Here is a 22,746-nt window from a genome sequence, read left to right as displayed (position 1 = left end):
CCCCCTTCCCTTCTCTCGTCTCTTGAATCATCCGTGCTGGCAAAGCAATGCAATACTGAGCACCAAACAGGTTGAGCGCATCAGATTTGCCTCTTCACGATGTGCCTGCGAGCAATTCGTGGCCTTTGATACGTCCATCCTGCAGTCCCATCTTTGCGCTGCGAGCTCCGAACTGGGCGGCGTTCGAAGAGGGGAGGTCGAGGCATAAGCGGACGCATCGTGATAGCGTAAGGATTTCCAGCCAGAGCAGCGGGGGGGGCAACATCCATCGGCGGCATCTCACCTGTATCGCTCGTTTGACTTCGCGCGAAGCGCAGCGCAAGCCCAGACTTTTGGCCACGGCTCGCAAGATGCGCTTGTCGCCCACTCCAGCGGGCGCAGCCAGGTCCATCTTATCTTGCAGCGGCAGCGAGCACAAGAAGCGCATCACGTCTCTATCGAGAAAGGGATGTCGTACCTCTCTGGCCCAGTAAGAGAGAACTCGATCGTCCCTGCCCAGATTGCGAGAAGGCAAGCGCGAAATGTCCAACTGGATCTGCGCGGGGGAGCATGAGTTCCGGGCTGGGTACGAGGTCAGCAGGAAAAGAAGAAAGACTTTTGGGAGAGCGGCGCCAGATGGGCCAGATCGCTCTCTTCGACATGCGTTCGCACCTCTTTGGCTAGTTCCGCTTCACCGCCCCTTTGCCAAGCGGCTTTGTGACGCGAATAGCCGCCCAACTGCTCGTCTGCTCCCAAGCCCGAAAGGAGCACCCTGGCTTGGCTGATGTAGCGAGTGCGTGCAGTCGAGGGCGCGGTAGGGGACTCGCTCCCGTCGCTCGGCAAGTAGCCGACGCCACGCGAAGCAAAGTATAGAGCAGCTGCGATGCTCTGAGGCGTGGCGCAAATTTGCGTCAGCTGGAGCGGCAGGATTGACGGGGCGCAGTGCGCTGTCTCATCATTGCCTGCTCACCAAGTCCATCTGATTCGTGCGAAAAAGACCAAAGGTAGACAAATGATCATCTACATTAGCAGCCCGTCAAAGGACACCGAATTGCACGAATACAACCTCGACTCACAACACTGCTGCTGGGATACATGAGATGCATCACGTCTTGCTTATGATCTTCGTATTCTTGCGCCTCCACGTCAATCTCGATCAATCTCCATTCCCGCTGCGGGTTGATCCCGCGCAGCTCTTGCACTCCTCTCCTCGCAGTCAAGCGATCGGGCGTGTCAAAAGTCGCTCTTGACTCAGCCTGATGACCTTCCGTGACGCATTTTGAGCGGGTCGACGCGAGCTTTCTGGGATTGGCAAAGGCGACGGTCAGGAGTTCGATGGGTTGGTGCGACGGATAGACTACATCTGTCAGTGCGGCCAGCACGGCCGAGTCTAGGCCGCCCGAGTAGAGCAAAGCGAGGGCGGGGCTGCGCATCAAGGTATGATCCGGCCCAGCGGGACACGTGAGTCGACAATCGAATTTGTCAAGAGGGGAAAATGTCGCGCTTTAGGCAGTCTTCGACTCACGCGTCACTTTGTGCGGCACAGTGGATCGATTCGACTCTTTGCCGGACGGCCTCCTTTAGGACATTGTGCAGAGTACGCACCGCTGCTTCCCTCGACTCGTCAGACGAGCGGTGCTCCATCTGGTCGTTGGTCATCTCTTTGATGACGAGCGGGCGTGTCATCTAAGGAGCGCGTGAGCAGCGCAATGAAAGGGGCAGTCGTGAGTGCGCTGCGAGGTTGCCTCTGACGCCGGCGCCCGCGACGATTTTTCCTCACAATCGAGTCGCGCTTGTGCTGCACTGGTCTAGCGTTCAGGTCCTGAGATGAGATGTGAACGCATTTTGTCAGACTGCCGCTGCTGTTGCCCACGCAACGATGTGTCTCGCAGGTGAAGGCCGACACTCACTCTCAGATCCACTTGCCACAATGCTTGAGGCGGGACTTCTTGGAGGCCAATGCCGGCCGCTGCAAGTTCGGTGCAAGATGCGTTGCAGAGGATCAAAGGTGCTGCGGTATCGCTCCTAGATTCCTGGCCAGCTTCGTCGAGAGCTACAGCGTGATTGGTGAGGAGCGATCTGCGACCTAGAGGATCGCGGGCAAAGTAGACCTGCGAGTGTATGCGCTGCGTGGTATTACGTACGGCATGATACGAGTGATGGATGTCTGTCTGTCAGCTGGCTGGGGTATGAGCGATCGTGCGCCGAGGTCGGAGCATGTCCTTCACACCTGCAAGACGCTAATTCCGCTTCCCACTCACGTCTACGAGCACCAAAGCGTAAGGGCCATCAAATATCGACAGTTGGCTCGCAAGCACGTTTCCAACATTGCCGCCGGCCGCCTGATCGCGCTCCACCTCGTGTCTAAGCTCATGTCTGTGCGAATCGAGGGCAGCATGCAGCGCCAAGAACAATGCCGCACCATCATTGTCGGCATCCAAACGCAGCAGATTAGGATCCTTTGATCTTCTTTGCACCTCCATGCCTCGGTTCCGCAGCGCATCCAATCCCTGCCAGACTTGACCATTCCAAGCCAGCAGGAAGCGCTCGGATATCAGTGGCTGAGGTGTCAAGGGTGCCCGCGTGCCTAGGACGGCGGATGATAAGACGACTCGCGCGCACAGAGGGGAGCGCAACGACGCGTTCGCTTCGCTCGATCGGTGCGATGTTGGTGATACCGCTGCTGCTGCTGCTGCTGCTGCTGCTGCTGTTGCTGTTGCTGGTGGTGGTAGTGCATGCGGCGGAAGGAGGACGTTGAAGGAGCAGGCGATATCCGGGCCTGTCGACAAGGTGAAACGAAGCGATGTGGTGCGCCATCAGTGATTCGTGCCACAGTTGAGTGACAGTCGCAGTGACTGCCGACTAGCGGGCACGTTTGCGTTGCGTTGCGTTCGCTCTGTCTGTGCCTTCGCCACGCCATCACGCGCTCCACTCTGACTCACCTCGCCTGTTGTTGCTCCTGCTCAGAGCTTGCAGCCAATCGGGCGACGACGAATGGTGCACCTCTTCTTTGCAGGTCCCACCTCGCTCAGCATACAAAGTGATACCACACATGGGCGCAAAGTTGCGAGGGCCCACTCGAACTCGGAATTACCACGATTGCAACTCCAAGTGATCCGCTATCGCTGCTTCATGCTTGCTGATCCATGATCGACCCCGCGATCGAGCGCATCCGAGCCGAGCCGAGCCGACCCTCTGTGCACCTCGTCAATCTCGCCCAGCTGGGCCCCCCCCAAAAAAGGTGCAGGATATTCGGGGCACTTGCAAATGTGTGTCGTGCTTGCGCAAACCCCGTGTCGAAGGAGGGGCGGGGCAGGACGGGGCGGGGCAGGACGGGGCGGGGCAGGGCGGAATGAAGGCCGGGGGCAAGATCGCACGGTGCGAAGGTGGATGCGACGTTCTGTGCAAGCCCATCCATGAGCTTTGGCCGAATCCACGATTCACGATTGCAAGCTGCTCGCTCGCTCGCTCGGGAGCTCTTCGCAGCATTTGATTCGTGATTCCAAGATTTCAAAATTGCGCTTGCGCTCAAGACTCGTGACTTTAAGGCTTGATCGACTCTTGACTATGCATGCATGCATGCCATGCACAGCCACAAGTATTGCTCACGTGATCGGCACAACTTTTTTTTTTGACTTTTAGGCATTTTGCCTCCTCTCTGCGACCGACCGAGACGATCAAACGAGTGGGGGCAAAACTTGTTGACTCTTTTGGCCTCTCTCTTGCTGGATGGCGTGCGCACGCATGAAGCAAGGTCCATCTCTCAAATCACAATATTTCCACTCCCCCCCCTCCCCGCCCGGGCAAAGAATAGAGATGCGTGATTGCCGCTGACTCGCTGACTCGCTGACTCGCTGACTCGCTGGCTCGCTGGCTGGCTGGCTGGCTGGCTGGCTGCAGCAGCACGTGTAAGCGACTCTCGAACAACACGTCGGAGCGGAAAGAGCGACCGAGCGCAATAGGAAAGCCGATGGGAACGAGTGCGATCGAGTGCGCATCGCATCGCACTTTTCAAAAAGAAGAAAAAGGAAAAAGGGGAGAAGAAAAAGAGGAAAACAAAGGCGTGTTCCTCGTTCAAAAGGGTTCATCGAATGCCGCCCTGCCCCGCCTCGCTCGCTCGCTCGCTCCGCACAAGTCCACGTCCACGTCAAAACTGATCAAGCTAGCTCGCGCTCGCCACCTCGCACCTCGCCTTGACTGCTCTTGGAACGTGTCCCAGTCGACCACTAAAGAAAGAAGCAGAGGCGCTCGCCTCGCCTTGTGCCTCGATTGAATCCTTGGCGTCTGGAGCCAGGCGCGCGAACCATGCGGCTTGCCGCTTGCCACTCGCTCGCTACGCACCCCCTGTCAGCGGGCAGCAGCATCACCACCACAGGACCGCATTTTCCCCCCAAACCCCCCCAAAACCGCACACATTCAAAGCAAAATGGTCGTCTATGATATGCAAATTTGTGTCGATTTTTGAGGGGGGAAGCGTGCGTGCGTGCGTGCGTGCGTGTGCAATGGACCCACACTCAGGGCTAGGAGCGCAAGAGTGATCCAGTGTTCCCATGCGATTAAGTTCGGTAGCACGGTTCTTCAGATGCTCCAGTCGACCAGTGAGTCAGGAGTGCGGAGAGAGAAGGAGGGCGAGAGAGTGGTGAAGTGTGCAACAGGCAACAGAGGGGAGATGCGAGCGTTGCTGCGATCATTCCGTCGCGATGCGATGCGATGCGTTGCGAGCGCCTGCCTGCCTGCCTGGCCTTTTACTTGGTCTCTTGGCGCAACCAGGTGATCAAGTCGTTGCGGTCCTTCTCCTTCTTCAGACCCGCAAAGGCCATCTTGGTCCCTGGAATGTACTTCTTGGGGTTCTCGAGGTACTCGAAAAGGGTGTCTTGGTCCCTACACGAAGAGAGGTGAAGCGTACCAGAGGGTTCATGTCAGCACATTGTTGCTTTCGTCTTTGTGGAGCGCAAAGCAGCCACCGTCAAAAACCAAACGTGCTCCTGCTCGTGCTTGCCTCCGGATGACGAGCAGCGTCCTTCACATCACGCGAGCGCGACTGTTAAAGCAAATCTTGCCATCCGTGCCTCGTCCTGATAAGAGATAGCCCTGCGGCCCGAGCGACCCATGTGATGCACTCACCATGTAACACCCTTGTTCACGTTCGCAGCAGTGTAGCTGAAACCCTCGACCTGACCAGTCTTACGGCCAAACAGTCCGTCTGTGGCGAGGAATGATGGCAGCGCGTTCAGCGGGCATGTATGCAAAGGATGAGGCGAGCTGGAACACTCACGGAGGTTGGGGCCGACTGAGGAGCAAGGTGCGAGAGAGAAGAGCTAGGAGCTTGGTCAGCGTGTGATCACACTGATGGCGGGTTCGGCGGGCGGCAAAGGGGAGCGCCCTTCATAATCATTCCAAGCCAAGCCGACAGACTGCAAGCGACGAGTAGCGAGCGTCGCACGAGACTGCCTTCAAGATCTGCGCCGAGACGTGTAGCGCTCCCCCTATCACCGCCACCCCGGGGCAGCAAGGGGACCATTCGAAATCGTCGGTCTCGCTCTTGCGTTCTACTCACCCTTGTTGGGGCCGCCCTTCTCGACAGTGTGGCATTGCGCGCAGCGGGTCTTGAAGAGACTGTTGTGCGTGAAGGCGCGAGAGAAAAATAGTCAGCACTGTTGGTCGAGCCAGGCGAGGCGAGTTGCGCAGCGTGCGGCGCATGATAGGGGGGCCGGAATGCAACCCTTTGGCGCAGGTTCTCGGCTCGACTCAGGCTATCGCAACTGCGTGCCTGACCAGCTGGCAGTGGAGCGCCACCAGGAGGGCTTGGGGAGGCAGGGGGGGAGCGGCAGGAGGGAAGGAGCAGCGACTCACCCAGCGCCCTTGTTTACATCTCCATCAGAGAAGCCCATTTTGCCAGGGAATGACTCTTTTGTTGCGAAAAGTGAGAATGGCAGAAGATTGCGTGCAGCTTGTTTTGCTTGGTGGAGTAGAAGCAAGGAGGGGGAAAGCGATTGCGCTCTGATCATAGTTGTGCAAACTTCATCACAAAAGTCGGACCGGAGCAGCAGCAGCAGCAGCAGGCGCGCGCGCGCACACACGGCACGCCGCTCCGCTCTGGCTGACTGGCTGACCGCGGCTGCACGCGCATGGAACAGCGGTCAACAGGTCTCGGATTGCTAAACACGCGGAGAGCGAGCGGCATCACCCTTGCCTAGCTAGCTGTAGCCCTTAATTGGTTTCAAGTCCCCCGTCAGAGTCAGCGGCAGCCCCGATTGAAAACTCCTCGCTTTTGGTTGGCTGCTAACGGTTCTTCGGTCGAACAAATCACAAATTCGGCCACGCGCGCGCGCCTCACAAACCAACGGACAAGCAGCAGACGGTGGGAGCAGCGCGCGCGTCGCAGCTTGACGCATGCATGCATGCATGCATGCGCCGCGAGAAGAATCCACTGACTGCGCATGCGTGGGCGCGCTCACAGCAAAATTGCGAGGCGCCCTGCGCACTCACACACTTCGCTCATCGGAAAGACCGGGTCGGTGAATCGGTGACTTGCGCTGGATGCCCGTCGGCGACGCTGCTGTACACCAAGCTGGCACAACCGAGGATGATGAACGAGTCTTCTTTCCACACACAATTAGTCACGTAAATGAGTACGGGGAGGGTCGTCTACGTTGACTAAAGATCTTGGGTGCGCGGTGCGCGGTGCGCTGCTGCTGAACGGCTCCCGACTGATTCGGGATGCTGACCAAGCAACGCGGTGTCTGGTGCTGCTCTGCCGCTGCTGCATATGCTGGCCGGTCGCTGTACTTGCTGTTCAACATCAGGGAGCAAAGCGAGGGGCGCGGGCGCGGGCGTGGGCGCGATTTGGTTCAGCATTTTTGATTCTTGAGCATGAAGCGCGCGCGGGTCGAGTCGGGTAGACCCTGCCTGCCTGCCTGCTCTCGTGGACGTGCACTGGCGATAATTCTCGATCTGTGAGTCTGAGCGGTAGTCACGTGTCGTGCTTGTTTCCGCATCTTTGCGTGAAGCCAACCTCCACCTTTTGCGTGCATGCGCTCCGCAAAGTTATATTTCCGGCCAGCTTGCGCGCAAACTCCATGGCTCTCACTCACTCACTCACTCACTCACTCACTCACTCACTCACTCACTCACTCAACGACTCACGACTGCTGCTGCTGCCCATACCAACACGATCCACAAGCATCCGTTCGTGACTTCCATCCCATCAAGCTTGCCACATCGCCAATCAACACGCCCATTCATCCGCTCGCTCGCTCTTCGCGCACGCACAGTCCACAATCATGCTGTTCGGCAACAAGAAGCAGAAGCAGCCCGCACCGGATCCGAACAGCGTTCAGCTGAGTTCGGAAGAGCTGAGCAAAGCTTTGAGCCTGCCCGTTCAGCGTCAGGATGGATCCAGCACCACGCTCGCAGAGCTGACCAGTGGCAGACTTAGCATTCTGATCTTGATCCGTCATCATCACTGTGGTGAGTCGGTCCGTGCATCAGCGGGGCCGGAGGGGCGGCTGGCGTCGGGTAGCATGCATGTATGTGCATCAATCCAGTCTAGCCTGCAAGCTGACCGACCCTCGTGTCGCCGTCGATGCCCGCATTATTTCGCGATTTGATTCGACTCGAACGCGAAACACAAAAGGTATGTGCCAAGGATACATTTCCTCCCTCAATTCCAACCCTATACTCTCCAAGCTTGCAGCTCCCGATGCTCCTTCCAACGCTCCTCAACTCATCGTGCTCGGTCACGGCGTGGCGGAAAAGGGCATCGACAGGTACCAAGACATGACGGGCAACAAGTTCTTGATGGTCAGCGATCCAAGCGCAAAAGTATTCGATGCCTTGGGCTGCATCAAGAGTCTAGACATTTCTGGTGATATCGTGAGTTTGGAAGCGGGGCTTGCAGTGGATGTGTGCAGGATGATTCACCATCGATTCGAACTGCTTCCATCCCGCCGCAACCTTCTCGCAGCCTTATGACACGTCCAAAAGCAAGATGAGCGACGTGCTGCACAGCGTGTGGGGCATGGCCACGTCCGGCAGTCTGATGTGGAAAGGAGGCGCATTCGATCAGCTTGGCGGTGACTTTATAATCAGTCCAGGTGAGCAACAAATACGCGACGGCTAGAGTCACGCCCTCCACATTCCTCTTGGGCCCGCATGACCGACCTTCTGCCTCTCCCTCGTCCTGTCATGCTGCTGCTTGCTGCTCCTCACGAGCAGAAGGAAGCGTGCTCTACTCTCACAGGATGAAGACGACGGTGGACCATACGCGCGCAGAGGTGCTACTCCAAAAAGCTGGTTTGTCAGAATCAAAGCCAGAGACGCAGCCTTCTTCAGACAACTTGCCGCCCACTCCTCAAGCAGATACTCCTGCCGTGCCAGCCATCTGAGAGAATGCGACTGGGCGGCGACATTTTCTCTTTGTGAAGTTCGTCAGTATACCTCTGCTTTGATCACCAGAAATTGCAGCCGAATCGTCGAGATTTGCCTGCAATGACGCCTTGCTCGTTGCTCGATGCGTGCGATGGGAATGCTCCGCAAAGCTTCTCGGATCAGGAGTGCAAAACTCTCATCGCATTGACCTTGCCTCTGATACCAGGGCGTGCACAACAATACGCAGATCTTGGGGGAAAACAGCTTCAGAACTTCTCGCGAGCAGGGCTGCGCAGAAGGGGGGGGGGGGGGGGGGGGTGGCAAGATGTGAAGATCGAGTTAGCCTGCACCGAATTCTCCTTTGTCTGACGCTGCTGCATCACGCCTCGCAGAGTCTGGGGTGCGCAGTGCAAGCTCACCGAACGTCGACTTCGTGCGTCCAAGTGCTGCGAGGCTGGTTGGCGACGTGCGTGTACTCTGCTGCAATGTGATCTGGGTCGAGGCGCTGTGGGAGAATGGGAGGGGCGGGGGGGCAACAAGTTTTCCCCCTCCTTCGAGTCAGCACCAGGTTGCTTCGAACTCGCAAGTCGAAGCTGCGAGGGCACAGCGAAGTGTGGCTGCAGATGCGCGCGGGTGGGGGAGGGGGCTTGAACGCATCGTTCGCGGGCAATGGATGTTCCCCAACTTGCGCGCGCGCGCAAGAAAGTTGTCAAGAAGCCCACCCGCTTCGCCCCACTTGGCCACACACACACCACACACACACACACACTCACATCTTCTGGATGCTCAGCTTCGCCCAAGAATCCCTTGACGCGTTGCGTATCGATGACACCATCGATCACAAAGTGCGCCACGTGCACCCCATCCTTGCCGTGTTCGCGCGCGACGGACTGGATCAGACTCCTCAAGCCGGATTTCGCAGCTGCAAAGCCGGAAAAGTTGAGCGAGCCGCGGAGGGAAGAGGTTGCGCCGGTGTAGAGCAGCACGCCTCGCGATTCCAGGGGAGAAGAGGGAAGAGGAGAATCGAGAAAGAGTTGAAGGAGCGATTGAGTAAAGGTAAAGGCTCCGATGCTTCGGTCATCAAGTCAGAGGAGGGGAGGGCGTGAGCGATCGCTCTATACTCGACGGTACGCAGAGGGAGCCCACGCATGCGAGAGCAGGCAATGACGATTTTGTGCAACTCACACTTGACCCTCAAACGCCTCCCTGACCTCGGCCTCTGTCCACTTCAAGAATGGTTTGAAACCAAACCCGACCGTAGGGTTCCACACGCCTACGTGCGGCTTCGCATCGGGCCAAGCCTTGCTCGCATCCGCCACGAACTGCGAAACGCTGCTGGGAGAGGTGGCATCGACCGAGAATGCCTTGACGAGCGGCGAGGGTAGGGAAGAGTTGATGGAATCGGCCAGGGATTGAGGATTGGATCGAGAGGCGATGGCTACGGGATGTCCAAGGCTGGCAAACTTTTGAGCCACAGAGGCACCTACTCCTGGTCCAGCCTGGCCCCCAACCCCCCCATCGAACACGTTCTCGTCAGCGTCTGCCAGCAAAACAAGCAGTCACGCATACACTCACCCCTACGATCAAGACTGAGCGCGCAGAGACGGGTATGGACATGATGTCGAGGTCAAAGAGTGAGGAGTGGGTGTGGTCTGGTCGAGAATTCAGCTGAAGTTTGGGTGACGGTCCAAATCAGAGGACGTATGCGTCTTTATAAGGTCAGTGATGTGCTTTCCGAGAAGCGACGAGTGATGGGAAGCTTAATGAAGAGAGCATGCAGTCAGAGTCGTAAGGCCTTACGCCCGAGCGCTCAATTACGAATCACGAATCAGATACAAACTCACGACTATCTACCGTACCCATCGTATGTGACGCGGCCCGCTTCGGCCGTAGCCAAGAAGTCACGTCAGTCAAGAGTGAAAAGTCACGAGTGTGAGTATCGGTGTGCCTTAATTCGTGATTGTAAGGTATGATGTGGAGCATGCAAGCGCGCAGCACGCAGCAGCCGCGCAATCGTCAGACGACGCGTTCCCCGCCCACGCCATGCACATGCATCAGCGAAAGTCACCATATGCAACCTCCGCGGACTTGCCGCGCATCCGGCTGTCATATTTGCCGGTGCTATAAGGCCCCCGGCGCGCGCGCGGTGAAGCCGTGCGATACACGCGCACGCGCACGCGCACACGCAATTTACCGAGCGAAAGTCACCGCAACCGGTTGACTTCCCCGCACCTTTCGGCGGGGCAACGGTTGGTGCAAGCATCTCGCGTGTCTGCTGCCTATAGCTGTTGCAGCATGGAAGCTGTTGATCTTGACCACCAGTCACAGTCACGAGTTCGTATGTTTTGGTTTTGACAAACAATCGAATCCTTTCTTTGCTGATGACGCTCGACGCTCAGACTCGAGACTCTGGCTTCCTTCATCCATCAGCCAACAAGAGCGAACAAAGTCAGTAAATCATCAAAAAGCCTTGCATTAAGCGAGAGAACCTTGAACACTGGCAAGGCAAGGCAAAGCCATCCCCAACGATGACCTCTTCTCGAGCCGCGCTGCCCCTCTCTGGGCTCAAGGTGGTGGAGTTTGCAGGATTAGCGCCAGGTCCGATGGTCGGTCTGATCCTCGCTGATTTCGGTGCCACAGTGATCCGAATCGACAAGGTGAACGCCTCTTTCAATCCCGATTCCCTCGTTCGAGGCAAGAAGAGCGTAGCGTTGGATCCCAAGAACAAGCATGGTCTGCGCGCGATCAGAAGATTGTTGAGCCGGACGGATGTGGTGGTGGATCCTTTTAGACCCGGAGTGCTGGAGAGGTTGGGCTTGGGACCGGAGGATGTGAGGCAAGGAAGAGAGGGATGTGGCGCGAATGAAGGCTGCGTATTTGCCAGATTGACTGGCTTTCAGAGGCAAGGTGAGCAATTAGCAAGCGATGTGCGTGCGTGTGCGCGTGCGTGTGCGCAACCGGGCTTCAGCCCGCGGTGGTGTACGGCGATGAAGCCCATGCAGCGCCCACGCTGAGACATGTTTCATCGTCGCTGCGGCTTTGCCTCTACTTGAACATACATGCAGGCCCGTACGCGAGCATGGCAGGTCACGACATCAAGTAAGTCTGACACGAGTGCAGTGGCAAACGGCGGGCGAGGGCGAGGGCGAGGGCGAGGGCGACGCGCAGGGCGCCAACTGACACAATCTGAACGTTATCACTGCTGCGCTGCGCTGCAGCTACATTGCCCTCTCTGGTCTGCTGTCGGTGAGTTCTGACCTGACGCGCTCTGGATGCAGCGTCCTACAGGCTGCCTGCCCGCCTGCCCGCCCGCCCGCTGACTCCTCTCCTCCCCGCATGCGAATCAGATGCTGGGCAACGAAGCTGGCGGTGCGCCCTCTTTTCCCGCTAATCTATTGGGCGACTTTGCCGGCGGTTCGCTGATCTGCGTTCTGGGCATCCTGCTCGCGCTCCTAGAGCGCTCCAAATCTGGCAAGGGCCAAGTGGTGGAGTCGGACATGGTGACGGGAGCTCGATATCTGAGCTCCTTTTTGCTCATCAGCAGTTATCTGAGTCACCCAGAGTGGGGAAGCGTGGCGGCAGATGGAACAGAGGGCAGCAGAGGGACGGGCGCATTGACGGGTGGAGCTCCGTGGTACGCCGTGTACAAGTGCAGAGATGGCAAGTGGTTCAGCGTGTGAGTGATGCGGCCTCGTCTCGTCTTGAATGCAACGACACTGTCCGCTTCCAATGTCCCCCCCCGCACCCCGCTCATGCTGCCAACTCATCTTACGATCTCCCGCCTTGCCAATGTACAGCGGAGCAATCGAGCCCCCTTTTTACGCAGAGCTGCTTCGCATTCTGAAAGAGTCGACGCCGAGCGCTCCAACGCGCGATGGCCATCCTTCCGTCTCGACGCAAAACGATCGAACGACCTGGCCCTCACTTCGAGCATATCTCACCAGCGTCTTTGCGACGCAGACGCGCGAGTATTGGACCTCCAAGTTCGTCGGTACAGATGCTTGCGCCGTGCCGGTCTTGACGCGAGACGAGTCGCTGTCTGCTGTTCAGCCCGTCGTAGCTGCGGAAATAGCCGCGTCGGGCGAACCGGTGGTGCCTCAACCCGCTCCTCGTCTGAGCCGCACACCAGCCATCGCGCCCAAAGGATCGGAGCATAATGTGCAGGACGAATCGCCGGACCTTTTGCTTCAGCCAGGCGAACATACCGCCAGCGTGCTCAGGGAATGGATAGGTGTGGATGCGGCAGAATTTGAGAGGCTAGTAGAGTGCGGCGCGGCCTCGGGTGAGGCGGAGGAAGAGGAGGAGCAGCAAGTCAAAGCGAAGTTGTAGCAAGGCTGCAGAGGGCAATCTCCACGCAAAAAGTCAACCCCCCTTTCCCACTTGATCTTCTTGAGCTCCTTGCTTCCTGAATATGATCCGAGTCAATTTTTCATGACGGCTTGTCGCTGGCGCACGGCACGTTTTGGGTGGCGGGGGAAGGGCAATTGAGAAGGGACCAGCGAGCGCCCACGTAAAGCTAAAGTTGGACATCGTCTTGATACGCTTCACCGAAGACCATGCAGCGGCACCACGACTCTCACCGTCGCATGTTCAAAGTGCGAGCCGGATGGCGGCACCCACTGTGAACCGATGTTATTGAGGCTGCACCTGGCTTATGGGAATCCAGAGCGTCGGCGTGAAAAGAATGCGGCACCGACGAGGCTGTCTGGGCATGCAAAGAGCACGAAGTGTGATCCGTCGTACCAACCGTTTCGCGATGAACCGCCGCATTCGTGTCGGTGCGCTGTCCCGCAGCAGCAGCAGCAGCAAGTCGCTCGGACAGAAGGCAGCAAGACGGCACACACGAAGTTGCGAAGTGTGATCGGCCATTCTTACTGATATCATTACAGGGCATCAAAATTGATAGCGTGCACAGCGCGTTTGCGTTCCCTCTCATCCTCTCGCTAGCAATGGTAAAAGGGGTGAGGGGGAGGGTGTGGTGTTGCCGCATGGGTTCAGCTTGCATGCAAAGCAGGAAGAAAGTCGCAAGTTCGTGCGCCGACTCACCCTCTCATTCATGTGGAGCACAAAGACGATGGTCGCGAGGAGCAAGATGAGGCAGACCAGCACAGCAGTGACGGCAGGTATCCAGTCCGCCGGGCTCAGATAGAGCTCCTTGTGCCACTGACCGGGATCTCCACCGTCAGGAGCGTTCGCATCTTGCCACGGCACAACGACTACATGACTATTGGGCACCACTCCTTCCATAGCCAAGAAGTGCTGCGGCTGTCTGCGCGTGCTGCCAACGAAAAGGCTCTCGACGTAATTGTTCGTCCGGCCCAATCCAAAATAAGAGTAAGGCGGTTGCAGCGATCGATACGTGTGTTGTGGAAGTTGGCCGACTTGCTGAGCTCGTCGCACACCGTTCGTATCGAGCACTGTGAATTTGTACGATGCGCCCGCATAGTTCACAGCTCGAGGCTTGAAGCGCGGTCCGTCGCTGGGCTCGCAGTATCCGATGCACGCCCCATTCAGCGTTACCGCCTTCAAAAAGAAGGCGTCGTGAAAGTAATTGTTCTGCACAAACGTGACCGTGGTAGCAGCGCCTCGAGCGCCGCCTTTGGCCGATACCTGTCGTTGCAGCATCAGATCCAAGGTTCCGTCCTCATCGATATCCAAAAAGGTGGCGCTTCTGACGTCGTCCAACGTTTCCAGCACCTCTGCACCTATTGTGACCATCTCAAAGGTCCTGCTCGCTTCCCATCCCTCTGGTGGACAGCCCGACTTGCCAGGTGAGCAAGCGACATTTTTTAACAGTCTGACACGCGTATGATCCGGACGATTGTGATCGGGAAGTGTGACGATTACCAAATCCGGAAAACCGTCCTTGTTGAAGTCTCCTATGGACAACGCGAGCGGCACTGCGGGAGAAGCCAAGGTATTGTCCAGCGCTAGAAATGCTTCTGGCACTATCGCTGTCAGCGGTAGCGTGGTGATGTCCTGCATGCAAACGGAGTGATACTTCAGCAGCCCTCCTCATAGCAATCAGGTCGTCGTAGTCATTCGCTGGCACTCACAGAGTTGGCAGATCCGACTTCAAAATCAAAAGAAAAGCCCTCGTCCTTAGTGCAGAGGCTCTCTGGCGTCCGGCAAGTAATTCTCCTGCTCGACGCATCGGAAGGATCGGCAAGCGAGGAGGCATCGCGCGCAGACCAAGTCGACTGTCTCGCACTGACGTTCGCGGCGGCCTTTTGAAGTTTGCTTTGGGACTTTGTAGGTCCGCCAGGTCCGGGTCCGAGCCAGCCCCCTTCCTGCTTGCATAGAGGCATTTGCCGGTTGTGCGCAATGTTGATCGAGCATCCTTTCGAGTCGCAGGCGGGAAAGACCACATCCATGGTCCCATCTCTATCCATGTCTGCAAAACTTAGTGCGCCCGCTCCCATCGGTAGATGACCACTCAAGCTCAGCTTGAAAGGCTCAGATTTGTTAGGTTTGGACGCGGTATGTACCTCGTACCTCGTCCGCCCACCTTCGCCTTCGCAAACGAGGAACAGGTCTGTCCGTGTTGCCATGTGTCAGCTCGCCAAAGAGGCTACATGGGTTGCAGCTTGGGTGCATGCTCACCTGCCAAGCAGTCTCCATCTAAGTCTATGAAAGCTGAGCTGTGAGGGCTGGCTAATCGGCAGCCAGCAGTGCCAGGAGCGTGCTGCAAAGGGGCGTTCTCGCTGTCACATGGGCAGACCTGTCAGCTGGGTCAAGAACCACGGGTGTTCCGTGCTAGCCTCGTAGCACAACCCACATTGCGAAGCTTCCGTTCGGTTCGCCGAGATTGTTGCGCCAGATTTTGAGTCCGGAAGATGCACTGTCGCTCGCGGATGGACTAGCCCAAGCCTGGCCCAGCAGGTCCACTTTCATATCTCCCGTGTCATCAAAGATGAGGGGCTGTGCATCACCAGCACTAGGTAGCTCGATCGGGGACGCTTCTACAAGCATTCAAGCGGCCCGATGTCAGCACTTGGAGTGCCCTCCGAGCCACGCGCTGATGCAACTCACTAAAACCGCCGGCCGAGTCGCCAATCCACAGTTGCAGGCGCGTCTCGCTGTGATCAGACATGCGGCTGCCGTACTGTTTGAGGACGAGCAGAACATCGAGCCTGCCATCGTAGTCAAAGTCTGCAGATACCACATTCACGACTGACCAGCCAGACGGAGCTTTCAGCGTCGCGTACGGCTCGGTCCGGAATTTGAAACCGACTGCGCGCAGAGCGGAGGCAGCAAGGATGAGCATGATCTCCAACACAAGCGCGCAGCCCATCTCGCTGAAGCGACTCACGATGATCCCAAGTCCAGACCTTGATCGTCGCAGAGTCGGGAGAGAGGGTGACGTAGTCGACAAATTGATCCGCGTCAAAGTCTCCCAAGCTGACCACGGCTCCATCCGAAGGTCCCAGTCCTAAACTTCCTGCAGAGACCAGACCGTTGGCTGTGAAGCGGGCTGATTTGAACGGAAAGATGGCGACAGAAGAGGTGCAGAGCAGAAGTGCGCAGCCCAAAAGGCTGAACAGCAAGGAGGACCTCATGATGGGTTTGCGATGAGAGGGCATACAGTCCCAGCTGACATCTGCTGACGATGCAGCTGCACCTATTGGCGACCTTGGCTCGGGCGAGTGCCGTGTGACCGCATTGGCTGTGCGCGATGCAGGGCCAGCCGAGGAGCTCGTCGATATGAAGGGCAAAGTCGCTGCTTGCGAGAGTTGTGAAACGGCGAGGAGTCTGAGTCAACAGGCGTGGTGGACTGTGAGCACCTGTTAGGTAGCCGGCATCCCAGCCGACCCGAGATGCATGGCTGATCGCGGTCACGCAGTCGTGAGTTCCTGAATAACGAGGCAAGCGTCACGAGTTCAAGGCTGTGCGTCGACGCGCTGCGATGTGGCTCACGTGACCATTACCGTACACCTCGCCTCCACGCATGACGCATGAACGCCCCACGTCTCACCCCGAAGCTTTCTGGCCAAAGGTCCGCTCTACTCACACTCACACTGGATTGTATGCCTTCCACCTTGACCCGCCTTGGGACGCTGTTCCTGATCACATGTTTCATCATGTCCACCACTTCTGCAGCTGTGCAGCCGCTCTCACATTCCATGTCGCAGCAGAATGAGCGCATACACCCCTGAGCTGTGCAGCTGCGACGATGCCGAATCGATCGTCCGCTGCTCCATCCGGAGCTGGCAGCTCCAAAGCGACCGAACTGCCTTCGCTATCGCCTCAGGAGCTGGCAGAGATGCAGACGCAAGAGATCGAAGCGCTGACTTCCATTCTGGGCGATGACTTTGCACCTTCGCCCGCGCCCCGGACGGCGTGGAACTCGGCACCGGCCAGCGATGCGCAACCTTCTTTCGATGTTGTGCTCCGTCCCAGGTCGGAGGAGCTCAAGGAGCACCTGGCCGTCGTCGTGAGGCTCAAGCTACCGCGTCGGTATCCCCTCCTGCCACCCATCTTCAGCGTGCTCGGTCCAGAAGAACCGGCAGCAGATGCTCGCACAAAGGGCATCACCCCGGCCAGGCGAGCTGCGCTTGGCAGCGCATTGACGCAGAAAGCCAAGCAGCTGGTGGGCGCAGAGATGATTTGGGATCTCGTGGAGCTTGCAGCAGAGTGGCTCGATGCTCATCACGAAGTCAAAGTGGAAAAGGATCCTCTCAAGAGTCTCGACGACGAGCGAGATCTTCGAGCCAGGCGAGCCGAACAGGCCGAGCAAGCCTTGGCTTGTGCTCAGTCCGAAAAGGCGGCTTTGGCGGAAGCAGAACGCGCCAAGAAGCTCGCTGCGCTCATCGAGGAGCAATCTGCTCTCAGAAGCGCCGCGATGGCCGAAGAGCTGGAGAAGCAGAGGAGCAAGCAGATCGACGCTTCCTCGGCCAGATCTCCCGGCTTGCTGCGATCCGAAAGCACCTCCCACATCCTCTCACTTAGCTCCGAACAGCTACGGCAGCAAGGCATCGTACACTTTGTAGATCCCATCGAAGGTCCAGAGGGTAACGACCGCCCTCCGCTTCATGCAGTCAGGCTAGGCCCTGTACTCCGCAGAGGCGCATTAGCGAACGTCCACCTTGCCGAGCCCGTTTCCGATGACTCCATCGTCGCAAATGAGAAGGGCAAGCAACGAGAACGCGATGCAGATCAAGTGGCTGCTCCGTGGGAAATGCAAGTGTTCCGCATAGATTCGGAGCACTACGCCCTGGTTAGTGGACGAAGACAACTTGAGGAGGTGGAGTGGGAATTGGACAGGTTGCGTGCCGTCAGGCATCCGGGCTTGGTCGCGGTAGCAGCTAGCGCCATGGTCTTCTCGGATTCGGAAAGGGATGAAGACCGCAGCCAAGCAAATCCCGCAACATCTTCTTTGCGTCAAAGAAAGCTTTACGTCCTGCACGACAGGTCGCCTGGGCCCAGCGCAGCGGAGCTGCTCCAGCTCGTACCATTCGTACCCTGGAATCGCGTTCGCTTCCTGATGCTTTCGTTGCTCGGGGGTCTGCTGACTCTCCATTCTAGCAACGTACTCCATCGAAGCGTCAGCTTAGAGACCATACAGCTAGTGCGAGATGCATCGAAAGCGGCAGGCTGTGCGAAGCTGGCAGGAGCAGGCTACGTGGGTCGCCTAAGCGAGCTGAACAGTCAGCATCCTCTCCGACGTAGCGAACCGCAGTTACCTCTCGCCTCGGCAAACGACCGCCTGCCAGCGACATGGCAAGCACCCGAGTTGCGAGAAGGCGGCGACACGAATGCGCAACCTGCCCCGACTAATTCTCGCAAAAAGGATGTGTGGGACTTGGGAGTAGCCTGCGTGCGATTGTTGCTCGGAATCAGCGCTTACGATCGCTTTGCGAGCCCCTCGGAGGCTCTGTCGTCTGAGGAAGCGGTCCACAGCGTACCTGCTCATGCGCGAACCTGGATATCCAGCCTCCTGGAGCGAGCCACCAAAAGGCGACCGTACGCTGCTGACGCTCTTGCTTCCTTGGAAGAGATTATCGCGTATGAGGACACGCATGCTCAGTCGGGTAGCGCTACGCGAGAGCCGGGCGACGGAGGCGCCACCCATGCTGGACAAGCCGAACTTGCGCTCAAGGTGCCGGCCGGCTTGGCTGCCAAGGGCCCATCTTCGCCACTGGGGCTGCACGACCTCGGCTTACCATCGGCTGTCCCACCGACGAGACCAGGCAGCTTTTGGCAGCTCCGACACGCAGCAGCGACTCGGGCGAGTGGAGCGATGAGCAGGTACGAGAGCGATTTTCAAGAACTCGAGCTGCGTAAGTTGCACTGGCAGAAGGCTCAACGGCGTTCGACCCGTTTGCTGATGGTGTCGTGCATCCGCAAACAGTCGGAAAGGGTGCATATGGAGCTGTCTTTGCTGCACAGAACCGTCTAGACGGAAGAAAGTACGCCATCAAGAAGATCAAGCTGTCTAGCTCGGTCGAAAATGATGAGCGCACACTTCGAGAAATCACTGCTCTGTCCCGTCTCAATCATTCTTATATTGGTGAGGCAAGGTGCCAAGGAGATCATTGCGAACAGAGAAGCGGTGGATTCTGACGCATACTGTCCTTGGCCACGCAGTGAGATATGCCACTTGTTGGATCCAGGAAGAAGATGCTCACACGACTGCAGGGAGTAGCGAGATGAGCTCGACGATTCCTACAACGTCAAGCTTTGCCAAGGGCTCCAGGCCGAGCAATGGCAACGCCGACGAGTCGCTGCATCTAGGTTTCGCCGCAGATGATTTTTTGTCTGTCGGCCACGACGCTTTTTCCAAAGGTGGAGAGGTCCATTTTGGAGAAGAACAAGACAGCAGCGAATCGAGCGAGGGGCCATCGGATGCAGAGTCGAGCGATGAAGAGGATGACAGCGATGACGAGAGCTCGGCAGGCGGCGGATTGCTGGCTCTACGCTCGGTCACCCCGACCAACTCCATTCGGAATGGTCGGGCGGCCAGTCAGCGTCCGAGCGCATCCAGAGCGGCTTCGCGCAGAGCTTCGCACAAACCCGAGACGAGTCCACCGCTTCTCAGTGCTCGACCTCGATGGCTGTATGTTCAAATGGAGCTCGTTGAGAATCAAACCTTGAGAGAGACGATAGACAAGGGCATGACGTTCGAAGATGCTTGGCGGCTATTTAGGCAGATCATAGAGGCGCTGGTCCATATACGTGAGTCTGAGGGGTCCGCGTTGTTGGCCGTGCAGGCAGCTGACTTGCCGACTCGCAAACAGACTCTCTCGGCATCATTCATCGGGATCTGAAACCTTCTAATATCCTCATAGAGGCTTCCGGGAATGTCAAGATTGGAGACTTTGGTCTCGCCACTACGGCGCAGCATGCCGGCGACGGACAGGCCCAGACTACGAATGGAACACTAGACGCGGACTTGAGCGCATCGACAGAGCTGACGAGCGACGTCGGGACAAACTTGTACATCGCGTGAGTGGCGAGCAGCAGCTGTATAGACTTCGAACGTGAACTGATGCTCGCCATCACTGCAGACCCGAGGTGGAAGCCAAAGGCGGCGGAGGTCGGTACGATGCCAAGGTAGACATGTACGCGGCTGGAATCATCTTCTTCGAGATGCTGGCTGCGCAGCGAGTGTATCAAACCGGCATGGAGCGCGTGAGCGTCCTCCGACAACTGAGAAGAGCGGATGTCGTGTTTCCTGACGCATGGCCAGAAGCGCAACTTGTGCCCCAGACCAAAATCATCAAGATGCTTTTGACGCACGATCCAACAAAGCGTCCTTCGCCGCTCGAGCTGCTCAAGAGTGATCTGCTCCCCGCCAAGCTTGAGGTGAGCATTGCAGGCTGAGCTCCACATCGGACGGGCCGGTGCTGACAGGCGAGAGTGCATTCCGGCAGGACGAAGTGTTGGCCGAGTGCTTGCGGCTCATGTCGAACCCGTCTAGCGCATACAACCATCAGCTTCTAGAAGCTCTTTTCAACCGCGAAGAACCCAAAGATTTGCGCTGGGCTCGAGATTTCACTTTTGATGCCGGCACGGAAGAGAGCGCCGGGCAAGACCATCGTCTTGTAGCCGTCTTGTGTGATCACCTGCGACAGATATTCCACCGTCACGGCGCCGTCGAGCTGGATGCCCCTCTTTTGCTTCCTCCGAACGACCTGTACGATGATACGCGCAAGCCGGTGGAAATGCTCGATAAGACGGGTCAGGTAGCATGGCTGCCCTACGATCTCATCGTTCCTTTCGCTCGTCTTGCGGCGCGCACCCAGAACCAACGCTTCAAGCGATACACAATGCATCCCGTCTACCGGCAAAACCTTCTGGCAGGTGGACAACCGCTATCGCTTTTGGAAATCGACTTTGACGTCGTCTCGCCCGAACGCACATTCGCAGCAGAGGGAGAAATGCTTGCAGTCATCGACGACGTGCTCGAGACGACGCCCGGTCTCAATCCTGAAGATTGGGTCGTTCTCATATCGCACGGGGATGTGTTGGATCTTGCACTCGAGCGCGTACCTTCTAAGCATTATCAGAAAGCTCTACAGGCCATCGGTGGATTCGCTACAAAGGCTGGCACCGCAGCGGCCAGAGCAAAGCTATTGGATTTGCACCTTCCTCGATCCATCGTCGAAGAGTTGGAATCCTTCAACGTGTCCGATAGCATCGCCGTTGTCCAGCCCAAGCTCGAACGCCTCGTAGCTGTAGATCTTCGACCGCGCCTCCGTCGAGCCGTTCAAGAGATAGAGAGCGTCATCAAGGCTGCAGAACGCTTTGGCTCTAGGAGGCGCTTCTTGTTCACCCCGCTTTTGATCAGCAACGGCTTCTATCGCGGTGCTTGCCACTTCCAAGTGGTCAGGTCTTTCAAACGGCGCGATGTTCTTGTGAGTACGCGAGCATGGCGATGAGCAGCGGCACGACCTGACGCTCGATGGCCTGTCTCCTTTTAGGCCTCTGGTGGCCGCTACGACTGGCTCATCAAACAATTCTCCAGCCCGAGCGGCTCACAAGCACCTCCACATGCCGTTGGCATCCAGCTCGCAGCAGGTCGGATCGCCCTCGCCGTCTCTCGCTATCACGAACATGCTCGGACATACGGCAATTGGACACCCAGGCGGTGTGGTGAGCCGTGTCTCTTCCTCTCTGAGTATTTGTGGACGACGCTCACCTGCTGTTATCAACTTTTTCTCTCTTCCAGACGTATATGTCGCTGCAAGCTCTTCTGATCTGGCAACGCAGCGCATGGAGCTGTGTCATGAGCTATGGGCAGCGGGGATCAGTGCGGACTTGGCGTACGAAGACATGGTCTCCTCTTCGCCAGAAGTCCTAGCAGCGACGTGCCGGACCGAAGGAATCCTCTATCTCGTGCTGGTGCGGTCCGAGCATGCGACGACGTGCAAAGTGCGGTCAATGCTGCACGGCGATTTCAACGAAGTGCCTCGCGCCGAGTTGGTCGCGTGGTTGGCGGAGCATATTGGTCGACAGCGAGCGGGCGAGACGAATGTCAGCAGCGCAGCTCTGACAAACGCCGCGTTTAGCTCGAGCGCTTCTCACACGCCCAGTAGTGCCGCATCTGTTCAGTATTTGGCGCCTGAACGAGCTTCCAACAATTCTCGCAAAGCGGAGCGATCGGGCAACAACGACAGGCGCGCTCGTCTGCAAGCACCGGCAGCTGCCAAAGCTGCTAGGTGCGTCGAAGCGATCTCCAAAGACGCTTCGGGCGCACCCATCATCGCGGTGGACCTGGTCGGACCGGCTTTCAAGAGATTGTGCGCCGCTGCTATGATTGGTAAGGATCAGCGATTGGAGGGAAGCGGGGAAGAGCGGGAGTATGTGCGCAATGTGGTGGACCAGTGAGTTGATGGCCTGTTCGAGCTGCCCGCAGCGTGCTATCGAACACGCGTTGACGCTGAGCGACTGTCCTTGCCACTGATCTGCCGAATTAGCATCTCACATCTTGACCGTTGCGTAAGTGCTGTCTCCTGAAAGCGTCGCCGCTATCTGATTTGGGCTGATGTGCGTCGTGTCTTTGCTATCAAGTGGCTGTACTCGATCAGAGACGATCGCGCAGTGCTAGTGTGTCGGGACTAGGGCAAGCCTATGGGAATGCCACAATTGCACCTGCACGTCCATCTTGCCATTTGATCTCTTGGAGGTGATGTCCATTGATCCAGCTTCTGATATCTCCAATGCCGAATCTTGGGCTTCGTTGGCCACACCTGGCATCGGTGTGATCATCGCCGTGCGCAGGCGTCTGTCCGCTCCCCAAGACTGTCGTTTCAACGTGAATTGAGACTTGTCACAAAGTCAACCTCTTCAAGATCTTCCAGTTGCTAGCTATGAATCATCTGTGGAGTCTGACTGGCATTTGCGCAGGACGAAGCGAAATGATCGATGTGCTGTCGTACGAGAAAGATCAGGCTG

General features: G+C 57.6%; 7 protein-coding genes across 7 annotated transcripts; 3 read left to right on the top strand and 4 right to left on the bottom strand.

Annotated features, from left to right (window-relative positions):
• Positions 1-4: 4 nt before the first annotated feature.
• Positions 5-3,467, bottom strand: IE81DRAFT_326514 (hypothetical protein). The gene is made up of 10 exons (XM_025514839.1): positions 2,922-3,467; positions 2,241-2,758; positions 1,890-2,105; positions 1,760-1,801; positions 1,505-1,665; positions 1,056-1,404; positions 950-958; positions 652-867; positions 284-535; positions 5-172 (listed from the first exon to the last, which is right to left on the bottom strand). Exons 1-10 carry the CDS (start codon positions 3,031-3,033, stop codon positions 95-97), a joined length of 1,953 nt encoding a protein of 650 aa, XP_025366633.1. The 5' UTR covers positions 3,034-3,467; the 3' UTR covers positions 5-94.
• A 1,257-nt stretch (positions 3,468-4,724) lies between these two features.
• Positions 4,725-5,870, bottom strand: IE81DRAFT_294826 (putative cytochrome C; the record flags this gene model as incomplete). Its single annotated transcript, XM_025512070.1, has 5 exons — positions 4,725-4,860; positions 5,104-5,182; positions 5,255-5,269; positions 5,537-5,595; positions 5,833-5,870. The coding sequence occupies 5 exons, from the start codon at positions 5,868-5,870 to the stop codon at positions 4,725-4,727; spliced, it is 327 nt and encodes a 108-aa protein (XP_025366632.1).
• Positions 5,871-7,057: 1,187 nt separating this feature from the next.
• IE81DRAFT_326511 (hypothetical protein) lies at positions 7,058-8,638 on the top strand. The gene is made up of 4 exons (XM_025514838.1): positions 7,058-7,449; positions 7,616-7,854; positions 7,946-8,075; positions 8,197-8,638. The coding sequence occupies exons 1-4, from the start codon at positions 7,263-7,265 to the stop codon at positions 8,364-8,366; spliced, it is 726 nt and encodes a 241-aa protein (XP_025366631.1). The 5' UTR covers positions 7,058-7,262; the 3' UTR covers positions 8,367-8,638.
• IE81DRAFT_326508 (NAD(P)-binding protein) lies at positions 8,529-10,031 on the bottom strand. The gene is made up of 5 exons (XM_025514837.1): positions 9,925-10,031; positions 9,535-9,848; positions 9,123-9,420; positions 8,769-8,854; positions 8,529-8,637 (listed from the first exon to the last, which is right to left on the bottom strand). The coding sequence occupies exons 1-5, from the start codon at positions 9,964-9,966 to the stop codon at positions 8,616-8,618; spliced, it is 762 nt and encodes a 253-aa protein (XP_025366630.1). The 5' UTR covers positions 9,967-10,031; the 3' UTR covers positions 8,529-8,615.
• Positions 10,032-10,639: 608 nt separating this feature from the next.
• IE81DRAFT_24791 (putative alpha-methylacyl-CoA racemase) lies at positions 10,640-12,828 on the top strand. The gene is made up of 6 exons (XM_025511290.1): positions 10,640-11,256; positions 11,415-11,448; positions 11,568-11,595; positions 11,697-11,718; positions 11,806-12,025; positions 12,147-12,828. Exons 1-6 carry the CDS (start codon positions 10,878-10,880, stop codon positions 12,676-12,678), a joined length of 1,215 nt encoding a protein of 404 aa, XP_025366629.1. The 5' UTR covers positions 10,640-10,877; the 3' UTR covers positions 12,679-12,828.
• A 404-nt stretch (positions 12,829-13,232) lies between these two features.
• IE81DRAFT_294812 (hypothetical protein) lies at positions 13,233-15,908 on the bottom strand (the record flags this gene model as incomplete). Its single annotated transcript, XM_025512069.1, has 7 exons — positions 13,233-13,292; positions 13,396-14,328; positions 14,406-14,884; positions 14,953-15,070; positions 15,124-15,311; positions 15,382-15,582; positions 15,662-15,908. 7 exons carry the CDS (start codon positions 15,906-15,908, stop codon positions 13,233-13,235), a joined length of 2,226 nt encoding a protein of 741 aa, XP_025366628.1.
• Positions 15,909-16,367: 459 nt separating this feature from the next.
• On the top strand, positions 16,368-22,661 carry IE81DRAFT_326504 (Serine/threonine-protein kinase). The gene is made up of 9 exons (XM_025514836.1): positions 16,368-18,629; positions 18,701-18,859; positions 18,937-19,524; positions 19,587-19,794; positions 19,857-20,154; positions 20,223-21,206; positions 21,273-21,444; positions 21,521-22,175; positions 22,269-22,661. The coding sequence occupies exons 1-9, from the start codon at positions 16,523-16,525 to the stop codon at positions 22,306-22,308; spliced, it is 5,211 nt and encodes a 1,736-aa protein (XP_025366627.1). The 5' UTR covers positions 16,368-16,522; the 3' UTR covers positions 22,309-22,661.
• Positions 22,662-22,746: the final 85 nt, after the last annotated feature.

The sequence above is a fragment of the Ceraceosorus guamensis genome (genome assembly GCF_003144195.1).
Source record: "Ceraceosorus guamensis strain MCA 4658 unplaced genomic scaffold IE81scaffold_115, whole genome shotgun sequence".
Taxonomy (NCBI): Eukaryota; Fungi; Basidiomycota; class Exobasidiomycetes; order Ceraceosorales; family Ceraceosoraceae; genus Ceraceosorus; species Ceraceosorus guamensis.
This window is presented reverse-complemented; position numbering and strand designations above follow the sequence as displayed.

Excerpts from the sequence above, each read along its gene's own strand:
- IE81DRAFT_326514 (XM_025514839.1), bottom strand. The coding sequence starts at position 3,033 with ATGTGTGGTATCACTTTGTATGCTGAGCGAGGTGGGACCTGCAAAGAA. Across the intron at positions 1,666-1,759 it reads AGCACAAGCGCGACTCGATT|ATGACACGCCCGCTCGTCAT; the intron begins GTGAGGAAAAAT and ends CGCGCTCCTTAG. Across the intron at positions 1,405-1,504 it reads TGTGCCGCACAAAGTGACGC|CCCCGCCCTCGCTTTGCTCT; the intron begins GTGAGTCGAAGA and ends CTTGATGCGCAG.
- IE81DRAFT_326511 (XM_025514838.1), top strand. The coding sequence starts at position 7,263 with ATGCTGTTCGGCAACAAGAAGCAGAAGCAGCCCGCACCGGATCCGAAC. Across the intron at positions 7,855-7,945 it reads TAGACATTTCTGGTGATATC|CCTTATGACACGTCCAAAAG; the intron begins GTGAGTTTGGAA and ends ACCTTCTCGCAG. Across the intron at positions 8,076-8,196 it reads TGACTTTATAATCAGTCCAG|AAGGAAGCGTGCTCTACTCT; the intron begins GTGAGCAACAAA and ends CCTCACGAGCAG.
- IE81DRAFT_326508 (XM_025514837.1), bottom strand. The coding sequence starts at position 9,966 with ATGTCCATACCCGTCTCTGCGCGCTCAGTCTTGATCGTAGGG. Across the intron at positions 8,855-9,122 it reads AAGCTGAGCATCCAGAAGAT|CGCCTCGACCCAGATCACAT; the intron begins GTGAGTGTGTGT and ends ATTCTCCCACAG. Across the intron at positions 8,638-8,768 it reads ACGCACGAAGTCGACGTTCG|CCCTGCTCGCGAGAAGTTCT; the intron begins GTGAGCTTGCAC and ends CCTTCTGCGCAG.
- IE81DRAFT_24791 (XM_025511290.1), top strand. The coding sequence starts at position 10,878 with ATGACCTCTTCTCGAGCCGCGCTGCCCCTCTCTGGGCTCAAGGTGGTG. Across the intron at positions 11,257-11,414 it reads GACTGGCTTTCAGAGGCAAG|GCCCGTACGCGAGCATGGCA; the intron begins GTGAGCAATTAG and ends ACATACATGCAG. Across the intron at positions 12,026-12,146 it reads GATGGCAAGTGGTTCAGCGT|CGGAGCAATCGAGCCCCCTT; the intron begins GTGAGTGATGCG and ends GCCAATGTACAG.
- IE81DRAFT_326504 (XM_025514836.1), top strand. The coding sequence starts at position 16,523 with ATGCCGAATCGATCGTCCGCTGCTCCATCCGGAGCTGGCAGCTCCAAA. Across the intron at positions 20,155-20,222 it reads TGCTCCCCGCCAAGCTTGAG|GACGAAGTGTTGGCCGAGTG; the intron begins GTGAGCATTGCA and ends GCATTCCGGCAG. Across the intron at positions 21,207-21,272 it reads TCAAACGGCGCGATGTTCTT|GCCTCTGGTGGCCGCTACGA; the intron begins GTGAGTACGCGA and ends GTCTCCTTTTAG.